At 32.8% G+C, this 22,481-nt stretch overlaps 2 protein-coding genes across 4 annotated transcripts in view; one reads left to right on the forward strand and one right to left on the reverse strand.

Moving 5' to 3' along the window:
- LOC135136000 (steroid hormone receptor ERR2) overlaps window positions 1-16,507 on the forward strand; it is a 50,508-nt gene extending 34,001 nt beyond the window's left edge. For 2 of the 3 annotated variants that reach the window (XM_064065106.1, XM_064065105.1), the window contains exons 2-8: window positions 7,149-7,295; window positions 7,353-7,472; window positions 8,044-8,170; window positions 8,282-8,509; window positions 15,701-16,044; window positions 16,104-16,276; window positions 16,341-16,507. In XM_064065106.1, coding sequence (XP_063921176.1) covers window positions 7,155-7,295; window positions 7,353-7,472; window positions 8,044-8,170; window positions 8,282-8,509; window positions 15,701-16,044; window positions 16,104-16,276; window positions 16,341-16,503 — 1,296 coding nt within the window. In that variant the 5' untranslated portion in view covers window positions 7,149-7,154 and the 3' untranslated portion in view covers window positions 16,504-16,507. The remainder of the gene's footprint in view (window positions 1-7,148; window positions 7,296-7,352; window positions 7,473-8,043; window positions 8,171-8,281; window positions 8,510-15,700; window positions 16,045-16,103; window positions 16,277-16,340) is intronic. The other variant, XM_064065107.1, reaches the window with a different exon arrangement.
- Window positions 16,508-17,180: 673 nt separating this feature from the next.
- Window positions 17,181-22,481, reverse strand: part of LOC135135999 (trafficking protein particle complex subunit 10) — a 39,303-nt gene continuing 34,002 nt past the window's right edge. Inside the window, exon 13 of the mRNA XM_064065104.1 lies at window positions 17,181-17,687. Coding sequence (XP_063921174.1) covers window positions 17,563-17,687 — 125 coding nt within the window. The 3' untranslated portion in view covers window positions 17,181-17,562. The remainder of the gene's footprint in view (window positions 17,688-22,481) is intronic.

A 22,481-nucleotide genomic window follows, 5' to 3' on the forward strand; every position in this document is an offset into this window, starting at 1 on the left:
AAAAACCAAAGAATGGAATTGATAAATTGAAAATTAAAAAAATTGAAAATTTGAATATTGAAATATCGAAAAGTAGAAAAAATCAAAGTCTGAAATTGAAGTGCGGAAAAATTGAAAAAATCAAATCAAAAATTCCAAAATCCGAAAATTTTAAAAACTGAACAGGAATGAAACCAATTGAAAATTTGAATATTGAAAAAAATCGAAAATTCTATGAATCAAATATTCCAAAACATGAAAATCTCAGAAATCGGAAAAACGAAAATCGAAAATTTAAAGAACGAAGAATCGAAATGTAGAAAAAAAGACATCGAATATCGAAAAATCGTATTAAAAACTAGCCACTATTCCGTATAAAAGATAATTCATATCATTCTGACCGGATCAAACCAATCACTGAAATGGAGAAAGGGTGGTTGGGTGGGGCTAATTACGTTCTTCTGTCGAGTGCGAGTGGAAACTAGGAGAATCTAGGATGTGAAAAAAGTAAAAAAAAGTACTAATCGTAACTTTTTTTGTTACACTGTTTGCTATAAAATTTATTTCTTATTTCATGTACGTGACCTGACCTGTCCTGACTTCTCTATTGTCTAAAGTAAACAAATTTTAACACTTCTGTGAATATATAAAAGCCACAAAGTACATCCTTAAAACAATTGAATTTTGTGAAACAAAAATTTTTGAGGGAACGGTAGAAATTTTCGAAGAAACGAAGACGAAAATGACTACTGGATGTCGAAATCAATATGTTGAACTAATTCTCGAAAATAGTTGAGAAATGGTTGAAAATATCAAAAGTGACCAAAATCAGTCTTATCTTATCCAACACTAACCCCGCCCACGCACCCTCTATTTTCTTATAGGGTGTGTCACTTGCCACAATCAGTCTTATCTTAGCAAGTACTAGCCCCGTTTAAAGCTTAAAAAAATTAAAATTGAAAACTCGAAATATTTTAAATCGGCTAATTTAAGAAACTAAAAAGTGAATAATCAAAAAATCGTAGAAACCAAAAATAGGAAATTAAAAAATTTCTAGAGATTGAAAAGATACAAAATTGAAGAAATGAAAAATTAAAAAATCAAGAAAACGAAAATTGAAAAATTTGAAAATTGAAAAAATTAAAAATTATCAAATCGAAATATTCAATCATTAATAAATACAAAATTTTGGAACTGAAATCTAGAAAAATCGTAGATCTAAAAATTAAAGAAACAACAAAATTTAAAGATCCGAAGGAATTGAAAATCTAAAAAATGAAGAAATGAAAAATTAAAAAATCAAGCAATTCAAAATTAGTAAACTTAAAAATTGAGATTGAAAACTAGAAAAGTTGGAAAATTGAAAAAAGCAAAAAGGGAAAAACCGAAAAATCCGAAGAAATGAAAAATTAAAAAATTCAAAAGCTGAAAAATCAAAAAATTAAACATTTAGAAAATACGTTGATGATTGTTAGATAATTTTCAATAGCAGTTCTCATATTAGGCCAATAATGGCTTCGACTTAGTGTAGATATGTTTCATTGATTCCTCGGTGATTCGTTATACCTTTATGGTAGTTGTTAACCAATTTCATCGTTCGTAGGTATATTCTTTTCGTGTGGCATGTGTATAGCTATAAGTTTTTTCTCAGGCGCACAATTTTTAAATCATTGAATCATCTCTCTATTAAAGTTGTTTTTGTCTATTTCATGCTGAATTCTTTTCCTGTTTTAAAATATTGTTTGGCTTCTGGGTTTACTAGGTGCTTGAGATACTAATTCAATGAACATCTGTTGTTGGAATTTGTTTACTGGAGTTTCTGATACAGGAATGTCTAGTATGGGTGCTTCGATCTTTAAGTGGACGGTTTAGCTTTCGTTTTCGTGTGCTGGGTGTTCATCAACGACTGTTTCAACATCTTCTAGTTTAGGTTCTTCTGGAATATTGTTAAATAGAGATTCGTCAAAGTCGTTCTCAAGATTTGTCAAAATTTCTTTCAAGAGCATCATGTAATATGGATTCTAAGGCGTTTTCTAGTACTTGATCTTCATCATTTATGGTTTAGTCATGGGTTTCTTCTATCTTAATACGTGACAGGTTATCTGCGTTTGCGTTTTGTTTGCCTTTCTTATAAACCATGTTGTAATCGAATTCTTCTAGTTTAATTCGCCAACGAGTTAATCTACTATTAGGATCTTTCATTGATATTAACCAAAGAAGTGATTTGTTGCGTCCAAATAAATAAGGTTGGAAATATTTTGTGGTCCAAACAATTGCCAGTAACGCTTTCTCTATGCATCAGTCAAAGTCCTACTGGCATATGCGATGGGTAAATCGTTATTTTGATCACCTTGAGATAGCGCCTATGGCATCTGTAGTAAGATTAAAAGGTCTAAAGAAATCGGGATACTGTAATAATGGTTCATTTCTCAAAATTGACTTACAATCATCTATGCTCTTAATACATTCTTCTCTGTTTCATTTTTTGCGGCCCCTTTTTAGACTAAGTATTAGTTAGTGGTTTAGTAATCTTTGCAATATTTGTCATGAACTTTCGGTAGTAGCCTACCAGACCTAGGAAGCTTTTAATTTCTGATGTTTTGTTTGGAATAGGAAAATTCTGGACTGCTTTTTAATTTTGTCCTGATTAGGCTTTATACCTTCACATGTTGTAATGTGTCCTAAATATTTAGCTTCCTTTTTTAGAAATTCGGTTTTATCTGGCTGGATTTTTAAATTTACTTCTCTAAACTTTCTAAAGATCTTATTTAATATTAATAAATGCTCTTGTAGGGATACGGAATAAATTACGATGTCGTTTACCATGCAACCGTCTATATCTCTTAAGGTGTTATCCGTAACTTTTTGAAAGGTTGCTGGAGAATTATGAAGACCAAAGGGCAATACGTGTAAAATCATAATGTCCATTTTTCACGGTAAATGCAGTCTTTTTAATATCGTCTGGATTCATTTAGATCTGATGGAATCGGATGCCAAATCTATGGTAGTAAAATATTGACATACTCCTAGCTTGTCTAGCAATGTTAGGAAGAGGGTATTTATCGTCGATGGTTTAAGCATTTACAGCTTTATAGTCAATGGCCATTCACCATTTCTTTTTGTCGGAAACCTCGGGCTTCTTGGCAACCATTACTAGTCAGTTTTACTTTCATCACTGTATTCTTTGGTACAAGTCTTCCAATTAAACACCTGTTCGAAATTTCAAAGTATCGGACTGGTAGTATGAGCTGTTATTAGACAGTCATTTTCCACGTCGAGTTTGGCCCTTATTTGCTTTAAATTAATTGTCTAGTTCTAGTAATCCGTCAAACCGTTATTAGGCAATTTTCCAGGTCAAGGTTGGCCCTTATTGGTTTAAATTGTCTAGTCCTAGTAATCCGTCAAACATGCCATGAAATTTGTATCTGTAAAATTTTAGTGTATTTTACAATTAAATTTATCAAACGTTGGTAACTAAAGAGAAGTTGTCACGTGAGGAACTGTGTATTGAAGATACTTTAAACGATTTTTCTGTTAAATATGAAAAAATTAAAATAACGATCTGTTATAAATGGATCTAGAAACGATTTCGTAGAGCCAGAATCTATTAGCAGTTTTAAAGAGGAATTTGAAATAGTTATGTATGGTAATTCTCTCTTATCTGAACTTTCGATATGAAGTTCTGTTATTCTGGCAGGCGTATCGGGCCTGGGGTGCGATTTTGTTTCTCGATCGAAAAAAACTCGATAGCGATAAAATCTCGTTTTCTGATTGGTTGAGATGCTACATTTCTGTCACATTTCTCGATTCTGGGGTGCGATTTTGTTTCTCGATCGAAAAAAACTCGATAGCGATAAAATCTCGTTTGCTGATTGGTTGAGAGGCTGAGTTGGTGAGACATTTCTGTAACATTTCTCGATTCTGTCACGAAATCAAGTTTTCATGGAGTGATATTTTCTCGATAGCTCTGAATGAAGTGATAAATTTTGGAGACATAACCTCGAAATTTATGTCAAAATAGAAGTTAAAAATCGTAATTCTGAGTGATAAGTTCTTAAAATTAAGGTAATTGTTACCTTTTGAGCATTTAATAAGCTTATATGCAAAGAATAAATACAAACTTTGCATTTAAAAGCTACGCAATGACATTTATCGCAAGTGATAATTTATCACTTCGATCAAGAAAGAAAATCCCACCCCATAACCATTTTTGCTGTGGTTGACGAAAAGCAGAGTTTTATTCGTGCGAAAACTGTTAATACCATTCATGGGTTTTGGTTTTTCGGTTGGTTGCCATACATAACCAAATACTTTCTGGGCTGAAGGAAATGTATTTGTCGTAGGAGAAGAATTTTTATGTAGAACTATTGGTTCAGATGGGAATTTTTGTGGTAAATCTGGGTGGACTTGTAAATTGTGGTGGTTTAGGAATATTTTGTTTAACAGATGATGTTGAGCGTTATTTCGTTGCCGCGCACACCCACCCTCTCTTTTCTTAGAGAGTATCTCATTTGCCAAAATCACTCTTATCTTAGCAAGTACCAGCCCCGCCAACTCACCCTCTCTTTTCTTAGAAGGTATCTCATTACTAGGGGCTAGTAAAACTGGTTTTTGGCAAATGCGATATCGTTTAAGAAAAGAGAGGGTGGGTGGGCGGGGCTAGTAGCTTCTAAGATAAGACTGATTTTGGCCAATGAAATATTCTCTAAGAAAACAGAGGGTGGGTGGGCGGGGGTAGTAGCTGCTAAGATAAGACTGGCGATTTTTTCTAATGCCCCATTAGCCAAAATCGCCCCACCCACCCGCCCTCACCTTTCTTAGAGGGTAGCTCATTTGCCAAAAACACACCCACTCGCTCCCTCTTTTATTAGAAGATCTCATCTGCCAAAATCAGTCTTGTCTTAGCAGGTACTAGCCCCGCCCACCCACCCTCTCTTCTCAGAAGGTATCTGATTTGCCAAAGTGAGTCTTATCTTGACAGCTCTTAGTGTTCCATACGATTCTTTCAAACCTGCTAAGAATATTTTCAGGACTTGGGAAGTATACATGCCCATTTTAATTATTTTGTTTTGGGATGTATGGTGATAGATAGTTCGATAAAGTACTAAAAATTTCTAGGATTCGATTATAGAATTGATGTGGACTATCTGATCCTTGGGAATCAATGTACAAATAGAAAATTAAACTTGTTTCATCGCGATGGTCACTAAAATTTCTTATTAATTCACGTCGAATTTCTTCAATTGTTACACAGTGTCTAGAAAGTTTATTGAAGCAAAACTTATCACTTTATAATATTTTTATAATGATTTACTGTATGATGTTTACATTTAAGAATATAACTCAGAACTAAAATAATTTTATTTACACAGGATTATTTATACCTATTCTATAGGAAATTGTGGTATGTTTATTTATTGGCTATTTATTAAAACTGATATTCGAATCACCCCAACTTGTTTGTGCGAAGTCGATATCGTCTGGGAATATCTTCAGTAACAAATTGTGGTTGATATAACTAGCGTTATCGAACAGGACCGGCCTTGCGCCACTAGCTCTTTCATTAGACACTAGAATTGGAATAAAAAAAAAAACAAAACATATATGTCTATATTGTTTTGATATTTCATCTACTCTATGCCGTTTATGTAGATTTCATTCCCTAATTATTGTCAGATCTTTTTTTGTTGGTCATCGGGGGGGTATTTCTATGTCAATATTGTTCATAAAATCAATAATTTCTTGTTTACTCGTGGCTGCCGTCGGCGGTTTATTTATTAACTTGGAATGATATGAAGCATTATCCATTATAATGATACTATTTGGGGGAATATTAGGAAGAAATTGTTGTTCAAACCAAGTATCAAACAAAGCTGTGATAATCAGCTGCACGCCTAGGACTCATATACTCCAGAAAACCCTCGATCGCGGAATATCTAGAAGGGAAGTATGGGTTTAGATAGTGGCCAACTTCATTCAGTCAACGAGAGAATCCAGTCAAGTTGTGCCGGAATTATTTTGTACACTGTGGAATTAGTCGTGTACATTTGAGCTACTGAGAAATAAATTGTTGAGTTTTATCAACGCCGATTTTAATTACCGATCTCCGTATTAGTATTCATGTGTGACATCATTTGGTAAGTTTTCCGTGTTATGCAATACTGCTGCGTGTTTGTATGGGTATCTAACGGAATTTACAATAATTTTGCTTCAAAAAGAATATTCATTTATTGATTGATACATCATCGTTTTTATCGGTTTTTGGGTTCCTGAGAGCCAAAAATGACTGGATAACAATGTTTTATTAGATTGATAAGAATGATTAATAACTGCAATCAGAATTAGTGAAAGAATTAATCTTCTTATTCTTAAAATAAATATAATATTATTTAAAGCAATTAACGCTGTCAAAGATAAGGGTTTAACGCTACATATTTATCCATTGATTACAATATTGTAAATTCTATACATCCTTCTGAAACGTAAATTTAACTATACCATAAAATATTGAATGAGAGACGTAAGTTGAAATCGTTGTATAACATAACGATAAAAATTACCTCAATATTGCCCATAGGAAATCAGTTATATTTTATAGTCTTTAAAATCGTCACATATTAAATGTAGTTATTATGTTTTTATTATTTCTGAGCATTACTTACTGACCTATCCATACTTTTTTTGTAATAACAAAGCAAAAACAAAGTTCTTTTATGTTTTTAGCATAAAATGATGTTTTTTGAATATGTAAATACTGTGAATTATTATAGAAAAATAAATCAATTGTTTTCATTTGTCGCTCACCCATAATCATCAATAAACAATTTATTTTCAAAACAATAATGATGTAGACTAGGATTATTTAACGATTGAATCGATAAACATGTTATTCTCTTAGTTTCACATGATTTCATCATTTTATAGAAATTTGTGCAACTGTGGAATTCAAAATTTCAAATCAGTGAGGAAATTTTGACCTTATACTTTTGACAAGTGACACGAGACTAGACCTACTTACATAACAAGAGTCAGTCACATATCATCAGCGCATATCAGTGTAATTTTTAACGATGTGTTAGAACATATGAAATTTATTTTATGGAGAACTTTAATTAATACAATATTAAGTAAACTAAAAAACAAAATAATTGAAAATGCGCTTATTTTAGGTGTCCATGATGACAGACCCGGGAGTCGGAAGCGATGTATCGTCAGGAGTCCCACAAATAAAGAAAGAATTAGATGTTTTGCAAGAATGTTCACCTTCCAATAGCGATATGTATTCACCAACCACCACAGTTATGCATGATACAGGAGTAGGTTGATATTCAGATGTTTGAGTTTCCGGGACTATTTAATTTTTTGAATTTTAGATCGAATTTCAAGAGACCAATCATTACGACAGTAGCATCAGATCTCCAGGTAGCCCAGAACGACAGTATTGTTCGTCAACTACACAACCTCACACGGACTCAGGGATGGGACATATGGAGGTACGGAATTTTTTACTTTATCCGATTTTTCATCTTTAATAACTGAACCCTAAATTCTTAGGTTTTTTTTTCACACGTCGTCTATAGATTACTTTTCAAAGATTTTGTATATTTTACTGTTGCAATTTTTTTAGGGTTCTTGATTTATAAAAAATATTTAAAGAAGTAATGACGATTAAAAATACCCAAGAGATTAAAAACAGAAAACTATCATAGTGAGATAGTTTCCAACAGAGCTTATACTTGATGACAAATGTGGTCTAGACTACATAATGGCATGCATGTATTCAATATGTAAATATTTGATAGAATGAATTGAATACGATACATATTCTATTTCTTGAGTAGGTGGCAGAAGTGGCTCATTGTTCACGATTAACTTCTCTTTTATCGATATTCAAATGGTTTTAATTTGCACGATTTGTAACTTATCTAAAATTTTAAATCGTATAATCAGGCTTCGGCATCACGGAAGTGGTGCTCATTGTCGTCTCAGTAACAATTTTCCTTTCATTAAAACTCATATCCCAAAAATTGTAATTAAATTATTTACCAATTTTACAATTTTCAGGACGAAATTAAAGAAGAGGATTCCCCAAGACGATTATGTTTAGTTTGTGGTGATGTTGCCTCAGGTTTCCATTATGGAGTAGCTTCGTGCGAAGCATGCAAAGCTTTTTTTAAACGGACAATACAAGGTGATTAAAAAATTTGTTTCATATACTTTTTCGGTCAAAGAAGACTTGATTTGATTCTATTCTATTAATATTATTATTTTACATTTTTGTAGCTTTTTGTTTTTATTGCAGGTAATATAGAATATACATGTCCAGCATCTGGAGAATGTGAAATTAATAAAAGAAGGCGAAAAGCATGCCAGGCATGTAGATTTCGTAAATGTTTAAGATCTGGTATGTTAAAAGAGGGTGTACGGTTAGATAGAGTAAGAGGTGGCAGACAAAAGTACAGGAGAAACCCAGATAGTCCATATCAAGTACAAGTCGTTTCTGCCCAGAGACCAATGCTACAATTAGAAGGTACGTTAATGTTACTTTTTTTTAGCATAACTAATTTTAAATTCTCATTTTATTAATTTTATTGGTGGTTCCTTCCATTGTCCACCAACATAGCGCAAAAGATATCCCTAAAACAATGGCCCGCATAATTTTGATGGTGTTCCAATTTCGAAAACTGCAATTTTCCTTGGAACGCCTCCAGTTTTATAAATATCACAAATTTTCTAAATTGTTTATTTTTTATATCTTCTAATGCCACCTTTACAAATTGTCCTGTATTGTTAATATTGTCCAGGATCAGTTTAACAATTTCTTCATTTCGACAAGCGCTAAAAACCCGAAATACTAAAATACCTTTTTCGTACAGAACGGTAGTACTATATGATCAAAAAAAAATCTTGTCAATTGCGCTTTGGAATTTATTTTTAATAGCATTGCCAGCATTGGTGATGGCTGTCTTTTTCACATGAGAATTGTCACGTTTATATTTTGAGGTTATGTATGTTTAAGAATTAATTAAGAATTTGTTCAAATTAATCGATATTTAGTCTTTTAATTACTTTCAATTTATATATTTGGCAGAATTTTTGAATTTTGTCAGCTTTTTTGTGCTCTATGAAATTGCTAAAATGCACCTGTAACTACTAGATTTCTTTAGAACTCGACTGAATTATTTTCAAAATTATTTATTTCTGTAGAATTTTTAGATTAGAGTATTGCTTCATACATATTGGAATTTCTCAAGTTCTGGAGAATTCAAGCTAATTTCTTCAAGACTACGCTCGTGCATTATTCTGGACTCAAACGAATTAGTTACGAATTTGTTAAAATTAATCAAAATTTAGTCTTTGAATTACTTTCAAAGTTTTAAATTTAGATATTTGGCAGAATTTTTGAGTTTTTTCAGCTTTTTTGTGCACTATGAAATTGCTAAAATGAACCTGTGACTACTAGATTTCTTTAGAATTCGACTGAATTACTTTCAAAATTGTTTATTTCTATAGAATTTTTAGATTTCTTATTATTGCTTCATACATATTGGAATTTCTCAAGTTCTGGAGAATTCAAGCTAATTTCTTCAAGACTACGCTCGCGCATTATTCTGGACTCAAACGAATTAATTACGAATTTGTTAAAATTAATCAAAATTCAGTCTTTGAATTATTTTCAAAATTTTAAATTTATATATTTGGCAGAATTTTTGAATTTTTTCAGCTTTTTTGTGCACTATGAAATTGCTAAAATGTACCTGTAACTACTAGATTTCTTTAGAATTCGACAGAATTATTTTCAAAATTATTTATTTCTATAGAATTTTTAGATTTTTTAGTATTGCTTCATACATATTGTAATTTCTCAAGTTCTGGAGAATTCAAGCTAATTTCTTCAAGACTACATTCGTGCATTATTCTGGATTCATACGAATTAATTACGAATTTGTTAAAATTAATCAAAATTCAGTCTTTGAATTACTTTCAAAGTTTTAAATTTATATATTTGGCAGAATTTTTGAATTTTTTCAGCTTTTTGTGCACCATGAAATGCTAGAATTTTTATTTTTTTTTATTATTGCTTCATACAGATTGGAATTTCTTAAATTCTGGGGAATTCAAGCTAATTTCTTCAAGATTAAGAAATCTGAGAATTATTGTGGAATCGTTTACGAATTAGTAGGAATTTGTTAAAATTCATCGAAATTTACTGTTTGAATTAACCTCAAAGTATTAATTTTATTTAATCGACAAAATTTTGAAATTCTTACCGATTTTTTGTGCACTATTAAATTGCTAAAATTTGTCTATAATTATAGGAATTGTTTATAATTGCACTGAATTACTTTCAAAATTGTTTATTTAAAATTTTTAGAATTCTTAAAATTCGTTTAATACAATGAAATTTTTAAGTTCTGGGGATTCAAGCTAATTTCTTCAAGATTAAGTTCCAGAATCATCTGGACCACGAATTAATTACGAATTCCTGAGAATTAATCGAGATTTAACCCATAAATTACCTTCAAAAGTTATTTTTTTTTAACTTTTGTGGACTATGAAATTACTCAAATTTATTTGTAATTACTGGAACTCCACGGAGTTCGCCCGAATTACTTTCACAATTATTTATTTGGATAGAATTTTTAGAATTCTTAAAATTGATTTATTTTTCCCGAATTCTGGGGAATTCAACCCAATTTCTTCAAGATTACGAAGTTTGAGCATTACTCTGGAATTAATCGAAGTTTAATCTTTGAATTACCTTATTATTGTTCAAAAATTAAAATACCATTAAACTGGCAACATTGTCTAGGGAGATTTTTAATGCCAAAATGTGCTGTCAAAAAAATTGAGGTTAGGATGATTACGGTTTTCATGCAAAACACATTGTTTTTGTTTATTTTGTTTTGACATTTTTGTCAGGAAATTTCAATTTTAAAGTTTTTTTTTTACTACCAACTCATCACTTTTAAGAAGAGTACACGTGATAATTTTGTTTTCATATGGTATACCGGGTGTCCCAAGTAACACTTTCGGGCGGAATAACTCGGGTATTTTTGAACGGATTTTTTTGAAATTTAAGACAGGTCTAAATTTCAATCTGATGGAAATTGAAAAAATCCGAGAGAGTCCTAATGAATCCGAAAAAAAAAACGAGAGAATACAAATAAATCTAAGAAAGAATCCGAAAAATACGAAAGTATGAAAAAATTTAGAGACCGGAGAGAAAAAGATCCGAAAGACTGCTGAAGAATTTGATGGAATCTGAATAAATCCGAAATAACACAAAAATCCGAGAGGATCTCAAAGATTCCGACCGAATTCAAGAGAATGTAAATAAATCGTAAGAGAGTCGGAGGGAATTCGAGAGAATCTGGAAAAATCCCGCAAAAATTTCTAAAAAAAATCAGATTCAAAAAATCTAGTTCTTCCAAAAATAGTCCACTGAATTAAAAAAAAATATGTATTGTAAAATTTCCCGAGAAATCCGAAACAAATCCAAGAGAATCAAGGAAAATTAGAGAGTATCCTGAAAAAATCTAAGAGAATCGAAGAAAATTCGGAAAATCCGAAAGAATCCTAGAGACTCGGAGGAAACCGAAAGATTACGGGAAAATACGAGAGAATACAGATAAACTTAACAGACTAAGACAGACTCCTAGAGAATCGGAAAACATATTAAAAAACACGAAAGAATACGAGAAAATTTAAGAGAGTGGAAAGAATTCGGAAAAATCAAAAAGACTCCTGGAAAATTCAATGGAATAATAAATAGAACAGAACATAAACATTCCATCTAGAGGAATCTGAAAAAATCCGAAAAACACAAAAATCCAAGAGGATCCCAGAGTCCGAGTGAATTTGAGAGAATATGAACAAACCCAAGGGAACAGGAAAAAATTCGAAAGAATCTGGAAAAAACGCAAAAATACATTAATTATTATATGGTGCTATTTAAAAAAATCAAGTTGGCCTTGCATCTCGAAAACAAATAAAGAAAAAAAAAATCTTTTTTCACGAATAATTAGAGCACAGCTTCTTGTACCCCTACACCTAATTTCAGATAATCTGTACAATTGGTTCTCAAGATATTTAACCGTTTCCTTACATTCTAGCGACCCTATATACAAGAAACTTAAAACATGGTTAAATGGTACATTTTTGCAAGAAAATATGGATTTTGCAATTTGGGGCGGAGCCTAATTGCAAAATTGATATTTCCCTATACCAATTTTCCATTTTAAACATGTTTTAAGTTTCATGTTGTGAAAAGAAGTCTACACATATTCAAACAAAAAGGCAAAATGTAAGCCCGCCCACCCGCCCTGTCTCAATTGTGATTTTTTTTATTGGCCGTGAACCAAAGGGGCGGAGCTTAACTGCAAAATACTTGTTTCTTGACAAGAAATTACAAACATGTTTTTGAGTATCGTGTTGTTGAAAGAATACTATGTATATTGTCACGACCGGGTCGGGGGAGAGATTTTTAGATTGGATCGGGTAATTATCCTTAGCTCTACCAATCTCTCCCCCGACCCGGTCGTGACAATATTAAGAAAAATGGGCAAAATATATAGAGAATCCTAATGAATCCGAAAGAATACTGAAGAATACGAGGGAATGCAAAAAAATACAGGAAAATTGGAGAGAATTCGACAGAATCCGAAAAAAAAACGAGAGAATACAAATAAATCTAAGAAAGAATCCGAAAAAATACGAAAGATTACGAAAAAAATTTAGAGACCAGAGAGAAAAAAATCCGAAAGACTGTTGAAGAATGTGATGGAATCTGAAGAAATCCGAAATAACAAAAATTCGAGAGGATACCGAAGATTCCGAGCGAATTCAAGAGAATGTAAATAAATCGTAAAGAGATTCGGAGGGAATTCGAGAGAATCTGGAAAATCCGGGATAATCTAAAGAGGCAAAAATTTCTAAAAAAAAAATCAGATTTGAAAAATCTAGTTCTTCCAAAAATAGTCCACTGAATTAAAAAAAATATGTATTGTAAAATTTCCCGAGAAATCCGAAATAAATCCAAGAGAATCGAGGAAAATTAGAGAGAATCCTGAAAAATCCGAAAGAATCCCAGGAACTCCTGGAGAACATGATAGAATTTTAAAAAATCCGAGAGAACACAGATAAATTTAAGAGACTAATAACCTAAGAGAGACTTCGAGAGAATCCGAAATTTTTTTAAAAATATGAAAGATTATGAAAAAATTTGAGAGAATATGAATAAATCTAAGGGAATCTAAGAGGTTAAATTTCTAAAAAAAAACGGATTTAAAATATTTTGTTTTTCCAAAAATAGTCTATTGAATTAAAAAAATATATATTGTAAAGTATCCTGAAAAAATCGCAGAGAATCCTGGTGAATTCGAGTGAATATGAATAAATCTAAGAGACTCGAAGAAAATTCGGAAAATCCGAAAGAATCCTAGAAACTCGGAAGGAAACCGAAATATTACGGGAAAATACGAACGAATACAGATAAACTTAACAGACCAATAATCTAAGACAAACTCCTAGAGAATCCGAAAACATATTAAAAAACACGAAAGAATACGAGAAAATTTAAGAGAGTGGAAAGAATTCGGAAAAATCAGAAAGACTCCTGGAAAATTCGATGGAATAATAAATAGATTTAATATTGTCCAACAGAACATAAACTTTCCATCAAGAGGAATCTGAAAAAAAAACAAAAAAACACAAATCCGAGAGGATCCCAGTTCCATTCTAGCGAGCCTGTATACAAGAAACTTTAAGCATGGTTAAAATGGTACATTTTTGCAAGAAAACATGGATTTTGCAATTTGGGGCGGAGCCTAATTGCAAAATTGATATTTTCTTGCAAAAATGTACCATTTTAACCATGCTTAAAGTTTCTTGTATACAGGGTATTCTAGCGACCCTGTATACAAGAAACTTTAAGCATGGTTAAAATGGTACATTTTTGCAAGAAAATATGGATTTTGCAATTTGGGGCGGAGCCTAATTGCAAAATTGATATTTTCTTATACAAATTTTCCATTTTAAACATGTTTTAAGTTTCATGTTGTGAACAAAAGTCTACACATATTAAAACAAAAAGGCAAAATGTAAGCCCGCCCACCCGCCCTACCCCAATTGTGATGATTTTTTTTATTGGCCGTGAACCAAAGGGGCGGAGCTTAACTGCAAAATACTTGTTTCTTGACAAGAAATTACAAACATGTTTTTGAGTATCGTGTTGTTGAAAGAATACTATGTGTATTAAGAAAAATGGGCAAAATATAGAGAGAATCCTAATGAATCCGAAAGAATACTGGAGAATACGAGGGAATGCAAAAAATACAGGAAAATTGGAGAGAATTCGACAGAATCCGAAAAAAAAAACGAGAGAATACCAATAAATCTAAGAAAGAATCCGAAAAAATACCTCAGATTACGAAAAAATTTTAGAGACCGAAGAGAAAAAAATCCGAAAGACTGCTGAAGAATTTGATGGGATCTGAAGAAATCCGAAATAACACAAAAACCCGACAGGATCCCAAAGATTCCGAGCGAATTCAAGAAAATGTAAATAAATTGTAAGAGAATCGGAGGGAATTCGAGGGAATCTGGAAAAATCCGGGATAATCTAAAGAGGCAAAAATTAAAAAAAAAATCAAATTTAAAAAATCTAGTTCTTCCAAAAATAGTCCACTGAATTAAAAAAAATGTGTTGTTCCCGAGAAATCCGAAATAAATCCAAGAGAATCGAGGAAAATTAGAGAGAATCCTGAAAAATCTGAAAGAATCCCAGGAACTCCTGGAGAAAGAACATGATAGAATTTTAAAAAATCTAAAAGAGGTTAAATTTAAAATATCTAGTTCTTCCAAAAATAGTCTATTAAATTAAAAAATATATATATTGTAAAATTCCCGAAAGAATCCGAAATAAATCCAAGAGAATCAAGGAAAATTAGGGAGTATCCTGAAAAAATCCCAGAGAATCCTGGTGAATTCGAGTGAATACGAATAAATCTAAAAGAATCGAAGAAAATTCGGAAAATCAGAAAGAATCCTAGAGACTCGGAAGGAAACCGAAAGATTACGGGAAAATACGAGAGACAACAGATAAACTTAACAGACTAATAATCTCAGACATTTCAATTGTGATGATTTTTTTTTATTGGCCGTGAACAAAAGGGGCGGAGCTTAACTGCAAAATACTTGTTTCTTTACAAGAAATTACAAACATGTTTTTGAGTATCGTGTTGTTGAAAGAATGCTAAGTATCACATAACCTCAAAATTTATGTGAAAAATCTAAATAACCGAGATTTTGGTTTTTATTTTTATGTCCCAAACTCACTGTAATTTTTTTAATTCAAAATATTTATTTTATCCCCTTATTTTGATTTAATATCGAAAAAGCACCCTAAATTTCAATCGAAAATTCTCACGTCAAAATATCTGCTTTTAAAAAAAAATCGGAATGCTTTTTGTTCGTTGAAATCTCTACTTTCTGATGGTGTGAAAAAAAATATACCTTACTATGGCAAATTTTGTTCAAGTTGTATTTAGTTCCCTACATTTTGAACACCATTTTTCTGTTTTTGGAAAGGGTTACATTTTGATTAATAGAAAGTCACCAGTTAGTTTCACTCCTAGAATTCAATTACTTGTAGAAAGTTTTTTTTTTTTTTTTTTTTTTAGGTTTCGTTGCGGTAGTAAACACTTTTTTTTCTTTGCAGACATAAAAATGTTGGATGCGCTAGCGGTGTGCGAGCCTGATTGTTTAGAAATCAACACAGCGTTAGAAAATTCAAAACATCGGACCCTCTCCATACTCAGTGATTTATATGATAGAGAACTTGTAGGCATCATTGGCTGGGCCAAACAAATTCCAGGTTTCACGGATCTGTCGTTGAACGACCAGATGCGACTACTCCAGAGTACATGGGCAGAAATACTTACACTTACACTAGCTTATAGGAGCGTGTCGTTAATACAGCTGGCTAGATTGAAATTCGCTACAGATTTCACTTTGGATGAAAAACAGTCCAGGGATTGTGGAGCCATAGAATTATATCAAACGGTAACTGAAGTTGAGGACATAACGAGTCAAGTTAAACTTAAAAGCAGTACTGATTTTAGTGTTGCCATGTTGTTGAAAGGTTAGATAGTTTATCAATTTTAAAAGAAGAGTATTATCTCTTAAAGGCACTCGTTCTCGCCAATTCCGACGTGCGACTGGACGAATCTCATTCACTGAAAAAATTTAGGGATTCGATTTTGTCGGCGCTGTCGGACACAGTAGGCATCCTAAGGTACAGCTATTTATATAATTTTCTAGACGTTGTTTAATTACTCTGTTTTTGTCATTATTAACAGGCCTACTGGCGTTTTACATCAAATCCAGCAATTGTTGTTGTGCATGCCGGCGCTGCGACAGGCTGACCAAGTTGTGAGAAGATTTTGGTCGGACGTGCATCAACAAGATTTAGTACCTATGAATAAGCTTTTCTTGGAAATGTTAGAAGCTTATTGTCGGTAGCCTTCTCACTTTCGAAAAAACTGCCACCTAAAAATCCTTCATTACAAGAAAACTGATTTAATTTTTATTTTTTTGTCAACTGAGATCAGATTAAGCGAATCAGTTTTCTCACAAAAAGAAGAATTAATATAGTCATCCGTCATGTAGGTGTAAGTATGATTTTAGTCCCAGTTATAGAAGGATAGATTCCTTTTAATTTAGCTGAAGTTAGTTTATTGTACATATTGCCGAATTAGTAGAACTTTATTAATTATATTTTATCATTTTGCTTTAATTCAAATGCATAATTGGTTGTTTATGCAATTTTTAATAAGTTTCGACTTTTACCTCATAAATATATTTTTATTTATATTATATATTGGATGAGTTAGATATTAGCACATCAGTCGCTTAGTTTCAACAGTAACAAAGTCTATGTGATCATGAGCAGATTCTATTATGATGTTTTAATTAATAATGCAACTCAGTTAATTAATTAATTAACATGCCAGTAAATATTCAGCACAATTTTAATGTACTTATAGGTTATCAGTACAGATTTTGTTGCAGGCGCAGGTATAACTTGTCTCTCAAATGTAACAACTGTTTTGTTCTTTTAAGTAAAAGAATGTTGTCAATAAAACCCTGTTGTTTATTTGCTCTATTTTTGATGTGAATTTATAGCAATAAATAGACAATTAACAAATAATAAATATACGTTTATTTCTTAAAAGGTAGATATTTACACTAATAATATACAGCATGTAAAGTAAATTACATAAAAAAAAATATATAAATTTATATAAACTCCTACCCAAGTTTGTAATTACACGTAACTTTCAATGTACTGTACAGCTATGAATCCTTCAGCTACGGTACTGAAACTGAATGCTGTGACCGAAAATTGGAAAAGCCAGCAACGATACATCTTTTTTTGCTTGCAAGAATAACAATATCAGAAAGGCAAGTAAATCAAATTGGCACAAAATCAGTCAAAACATTAATGAACAACCTGAAATTTATTTTAATTCTAGCAATAGTAATACTTTAACAATTTGTAACGTTCAAGTAAACATCTAGCTATGTAATATGTCCGTCGCTGACCCCAGTAATGACGTGTACTTGTTTTCCTTTGCTGTTGTTGTAAACCTGTCCTTGACCAAATGGCTCCAAACGTGGATGACTATCGATCTTCCCAGATTTATCTGCAAAAACACACACATTATATAACTTGAAAACGTCTGCGAGATTTCAAGGGATTCGGTTTTGCAGTTCTCGATTTAATCAATAAAATAAATTGAGTAATTTTTTTTCCATCACCCTGTATACACAAATCCAAAAACAAAACTCCGGGGGCAGCTTTTTGTGCAGGTGGCTGCCTGGTTGCAAGTCATAAATAAGTGACACGACCGGAAGTGACCAATTTCGTGTAGAGCAAGTTTTTCCGGATATAGTGGCTGTAACATACTTAGAACGATTTGTTTGCGAGTTGGCTGTATAATGCATCGCTGTTAAGAACTACTGAGTTAATGATGTAGAGGATGAGTGTTAAGTTAAGATAACATAAATACGAGATTTACGGTCACTCAGATCATGGAAAATCTATGGCATGCCGAGTTGATTTAGTGTGCAGTGTTCTATTATTATTGTAGTGTCGGTAGTTAATAGCTCTTTTGCTTATTTTTTTTTTATTTTACATTTTTAACAATGGTAAAGTTTCTGTCATGATTTTATGGTTAAGGCCCCCTCGATCCGCCACTGGTTTGTCGCCGTCAAATAGCTAGGACCCTAATCACAGATTACGGATACCAGATGGTTCACTTGTGGGCGTAACTGTCCGCAAATTTTCCGTGCGCATGACACTAAAATTGGTTCAGCACTTTTAAATCTCTTTGAAACTGGTTCGACAGATTAACACGCAAAATAATATTTACAATGAAGCAGATATAAGAATAAAAGTTTAGGTAATAATTCAGGGAATAAATAACATTACAAGGATTAATTTCTACGTTTTTTGGTTACGAAGGGATTTTTTAAAAGTTTTAAAATAATCAGAAAATTAGTTAAATAAATACCTACCTGCATTAAACTGTATTATAGTATCGTTTAGTAAATATATCTTGTCTATAATGCCTGACTTTGTAAATGAATATGAGAATAAAACATTTTCCCTTATTTTCCTTTAAACTCGTTTCAGTCTTAAATAACCACCAAAAATCGAAGATCATTATAAAGTCGAGTAGATTAGAAAACTGTAACAACAAAATTCAGAAAGGCAAGCGCAGCAAATTTCATTAACTATGCCCTTCAATTCTTCTAACTTTCGGTAACCCTTTAAGCCGTATAGTTAAAGAGTTACCGAAAGAAGAGTTTATTCACCATGCAAAAATTTTAACACCACTTTCTTGTTAGCACTATATTCGAGAATACGTGTTTTTTACGCTCTAAAATTTTTTAATGCCGATGCATGTGTCTGCAATTCTTTTTAGAGGAAATTGTGAAATGTTAAGCATTTGTAATAATCATAAATCATTTTGTGTAAGGCAAATAAGTATTTTGTTCGTTTTTTCTTCACTTAGAACCTCATCCCTTGCATCATCGCTGTAATTTTTCTCTGACCGCCGTGCTTTTAAATTCAAAGCTTGCGAACCAATTTTGGTAGAGCGTGCGTAGTAGCGTGAATACCGCTTGAAATCTCGGGACACCGACTTCAAAGTGCCGACAGCTGAGTGAACTATCTGGTATCCGTAATCTGTGCCCTAATCGTGCACATAGGCAACCCCCATAAGAGCAACAAAACGGTACTTAAATCTACTACTCGATAGAGGACGACGAAGAAAATTAGTAATGTTGTAGTAGTTGTGTTAGGCTCATTAGCCTAACATAACTTTGCCGTTATTTCTAGTCAATTAGATTTTATTTCGTTTAGAAGTTTCTGATAAATAAATGGGATTTATTATAATGAACAAATAACACAAACAAATTATTACTTGTTGTTTTAAATACTTGTTAGTGCTATTGAAAACGTAAAAATGAATGTAAATAACACACTGGATTTTTTTACGCGTTGGTGAGCTCGTTTTTGTTATAAAATACAAAGGAAGATGAAGTTAAATGCGTTTTCCCAAAATGTTGCAATATTTTTTTAGGGGCCAATACTTGCCAAGATAAGACTGATTTTGGCAAATGATATATCCCCTACCCTTCATTTTATTAGAGGGTAGGTCATTTGGCAAAATCACTTTTATCTTAGCAGGCTTTAGCCCCGCCCACCCACCCTCTATTTTCTTAGAGGATATATCGTTTGCCACAATCAGTCTTATCTAAGCAAGTACTAGCCCCACCCACTAGCTAGTAGCTGCCAAGATAAGACTAATTTTGGCAAATGACATACCCTCTCAGAAAAGAGCGGGTGGGCGGGGCTAGTGCCTGGTAAGACTGATTTTTGTAAATGACATATCCTCTAAGAAAAGAGAGGGTGAGTGGGTGGGGCCACTGCCTGCTTAGATAAGACTGATTTTGGCAAATCACATCCTCGAAGAAAATAAAGGGTAGGTGGGTGGGGCCAATACTTGCCCAGATAAGACTGATCTTGGCAAATGATATAGGTATCCGCTATCCTTCATTTTATTAGAGGGTATGTCATTTCCATCAGGCTTATCTTAGTAAGCACTAGCCCCGCCCACCCGCCCTGTATTTTCTTAGAGACAAAGTCATTTGCCAACATCAGTTTTATCTTAGCAAGCACTAGCCCCGCCCACCCGCCCTCTATTTTCTTAGAGGGATCTCATTTGCCAAAATCTTATCTTAGTAAGTACCAGACCCATCCACTCACCCTTCATTTTCTTAGAGACTAAGTCATTTGCCAACTTCAGTCTTATCTTCGTAGGCACTAGCTAGTAGCTGCCAAGATAAGACTGATTTTGGCAAATGACATATATTCGAAGAAAATAAAGGGTGGCAAAGATAGATATACACTATAGACAAATATGCATTAATATGTCTTAAAAACGGGTAAAATATACCGCATAAACACGAAAAAAGTATAAGATGGCGGATGCGAACGGTGGTGCTGATAAAGTGCTCTGCTGAGTATGCAATAATCCAGCTGTAAGAAAGAAAATCTATTGTGGTGATTGTGGAGTTTGGTCACACTTAAGTTGTGCGGAAAAGAAAAAATGTTGTGATTCCGGTAGTGCGCCCAAACTTCAGATATTGAAGATGTAAATTCAGTGAAAAACCTAGTCGCTACAATCAATTCGTTGACCATGATGCTAGCAGACGTAAAAAAAAGTGGTAGGTGACCTCGTCGAAGAGAACAAGAGATTGAGACAAGAAATCGAACTGTTGAAAGATGAAAAATCCCATGGGCCATGCGTCCTTTCAGATGGAAAAATTCTCGAAGAAGTTGAAGAAAGGCAGTTTCGGTCTCACAACATCATACTGAGTAACTTACCGGAGTCCCAAGAAGAATCCAATGAAAAAAAGGCCAGTGACGATCGCAACAAAGTAGTCAACTTAATTTCAGCTACTGGCATTGGTGAAACTGAGATATTGAAGACTCTAAGAATAGGAAAGATCTCTAATAAACCGCGACTGATAAAAGTGACACTCTCTTCATCGGTTATTGTCCGAGAAATTGTTACAAAATATCGAACCAGGAACGGCATCTATGTTAACCGGGATTTGACGAAAATGCAACAAGATGTGGCGTATAAAACACGTAAAGAGTTTAAAGAGAGAATCAACAAGGGGGAGAAAAACATTTCACTTAAATATTATAATGGTGTTCCTAAAATCGTGACAAAAAACAACCATTAATCCTACAGACAAACACAAACAGTCAATCTTTTAAAAGTCTTAAAGGTATATATCAAAATGTCCGTGGACTTAACACACAAACTACTGATTTTTATTTAAATATATGTTTAAATGATACTGACATAATTCTACTAACAGAAACCTGGTTGTACAACGGAGTAGCAGACAGTGAGTTATTTCCTCCTGGTTATCAAGTATTTCGCAGTGATAGGCCAACTAGAGGTGGAGGTGTTCTAATTGCCGTGAAAGATACATACTCATGTACTTCTATAAATTTAGTGTCACCTATACCTGAATGTGAACTGGTCGCCGCAAGTATTTCATTTGATAAACAAAAAATTATTTTGCTTTCTGTATACCTTCCTCCAGGACTAACATGTAATAGTTATCTCCAATTATTTGAGCACCTAGAACTGAATTTAAATTTTCACACCCGGTGATTATTGCTGGTGATTTTAATATCCCGGAATATGTAAACTGTCTCGATGGTAATAAATCATCATATGTGTTTGACAACATTTGCCACTTTATCTCGATTGCTAACCTGTCTCAACAAAATGCAGTGCTTAATCATAATTTGCGACTTTTGGATCTCATTCTAGCAAAACGATCATATTACAGTTGAAGTGTCAAAACATGAATCTGCACTAGTTTCTGAAGACCCGCATCACCCATGCTTAAAACTCGATATATTGGTTAAAGGTATGGAATTTCGCTTTGTAGAGAACCCCAATTCGGTAAGCTTCAACTTTCGGAAAGCGAACTTAGAAGAGCTATATTTGTTACTGGCAAATACTGATTGGTCAAAAATCGAAGAATTTAGTGATCCAGATTCCGCTTGTAACTACTTTTATAACACATTGCATGAAAAGTTTGTTCAGACAGTTCGACTAAGGAAAGGTAATTCCAAAAGGAGTGACTAACCGATTTGGTTTACCAAACTTATAATTAACATGATAAAACAAAAAAGGCATCACTGGAGTAGATAAGGAAAACAGGACTATTGTATCATCTCGATAAATTTAAAGAACTTAAAAAAAAAAATTAAAAGTGAAATACAAAGAGCATATCGCGGATTTATAGTAACAGCAGAAAATTCCATCAAACGAAATCCAAATAATTTTTGGTCATTTATAAACACAAAGAGGGGTCAAAGCAGGATACCTGCATCTATGACA

This window comes from Zophobas morio, unplaced genomic scaffold, assembly GCF_036711695.1.
Source record: "Zophobas morio isolate AGI-343-1 ecotype UQ-CSIRO unplaced genomic scaffold, CSIRO_AGI_Zmor_V1 ptg000026l, whole genome shotgun sequence".
In the NCBI taxonomy this organism is placed as follows: Eukaryota; Metazoa; Arthropoda; class Insecta; order Coleoptera; family Tenebrionidae; genus Zophobas; species Zophobas morio.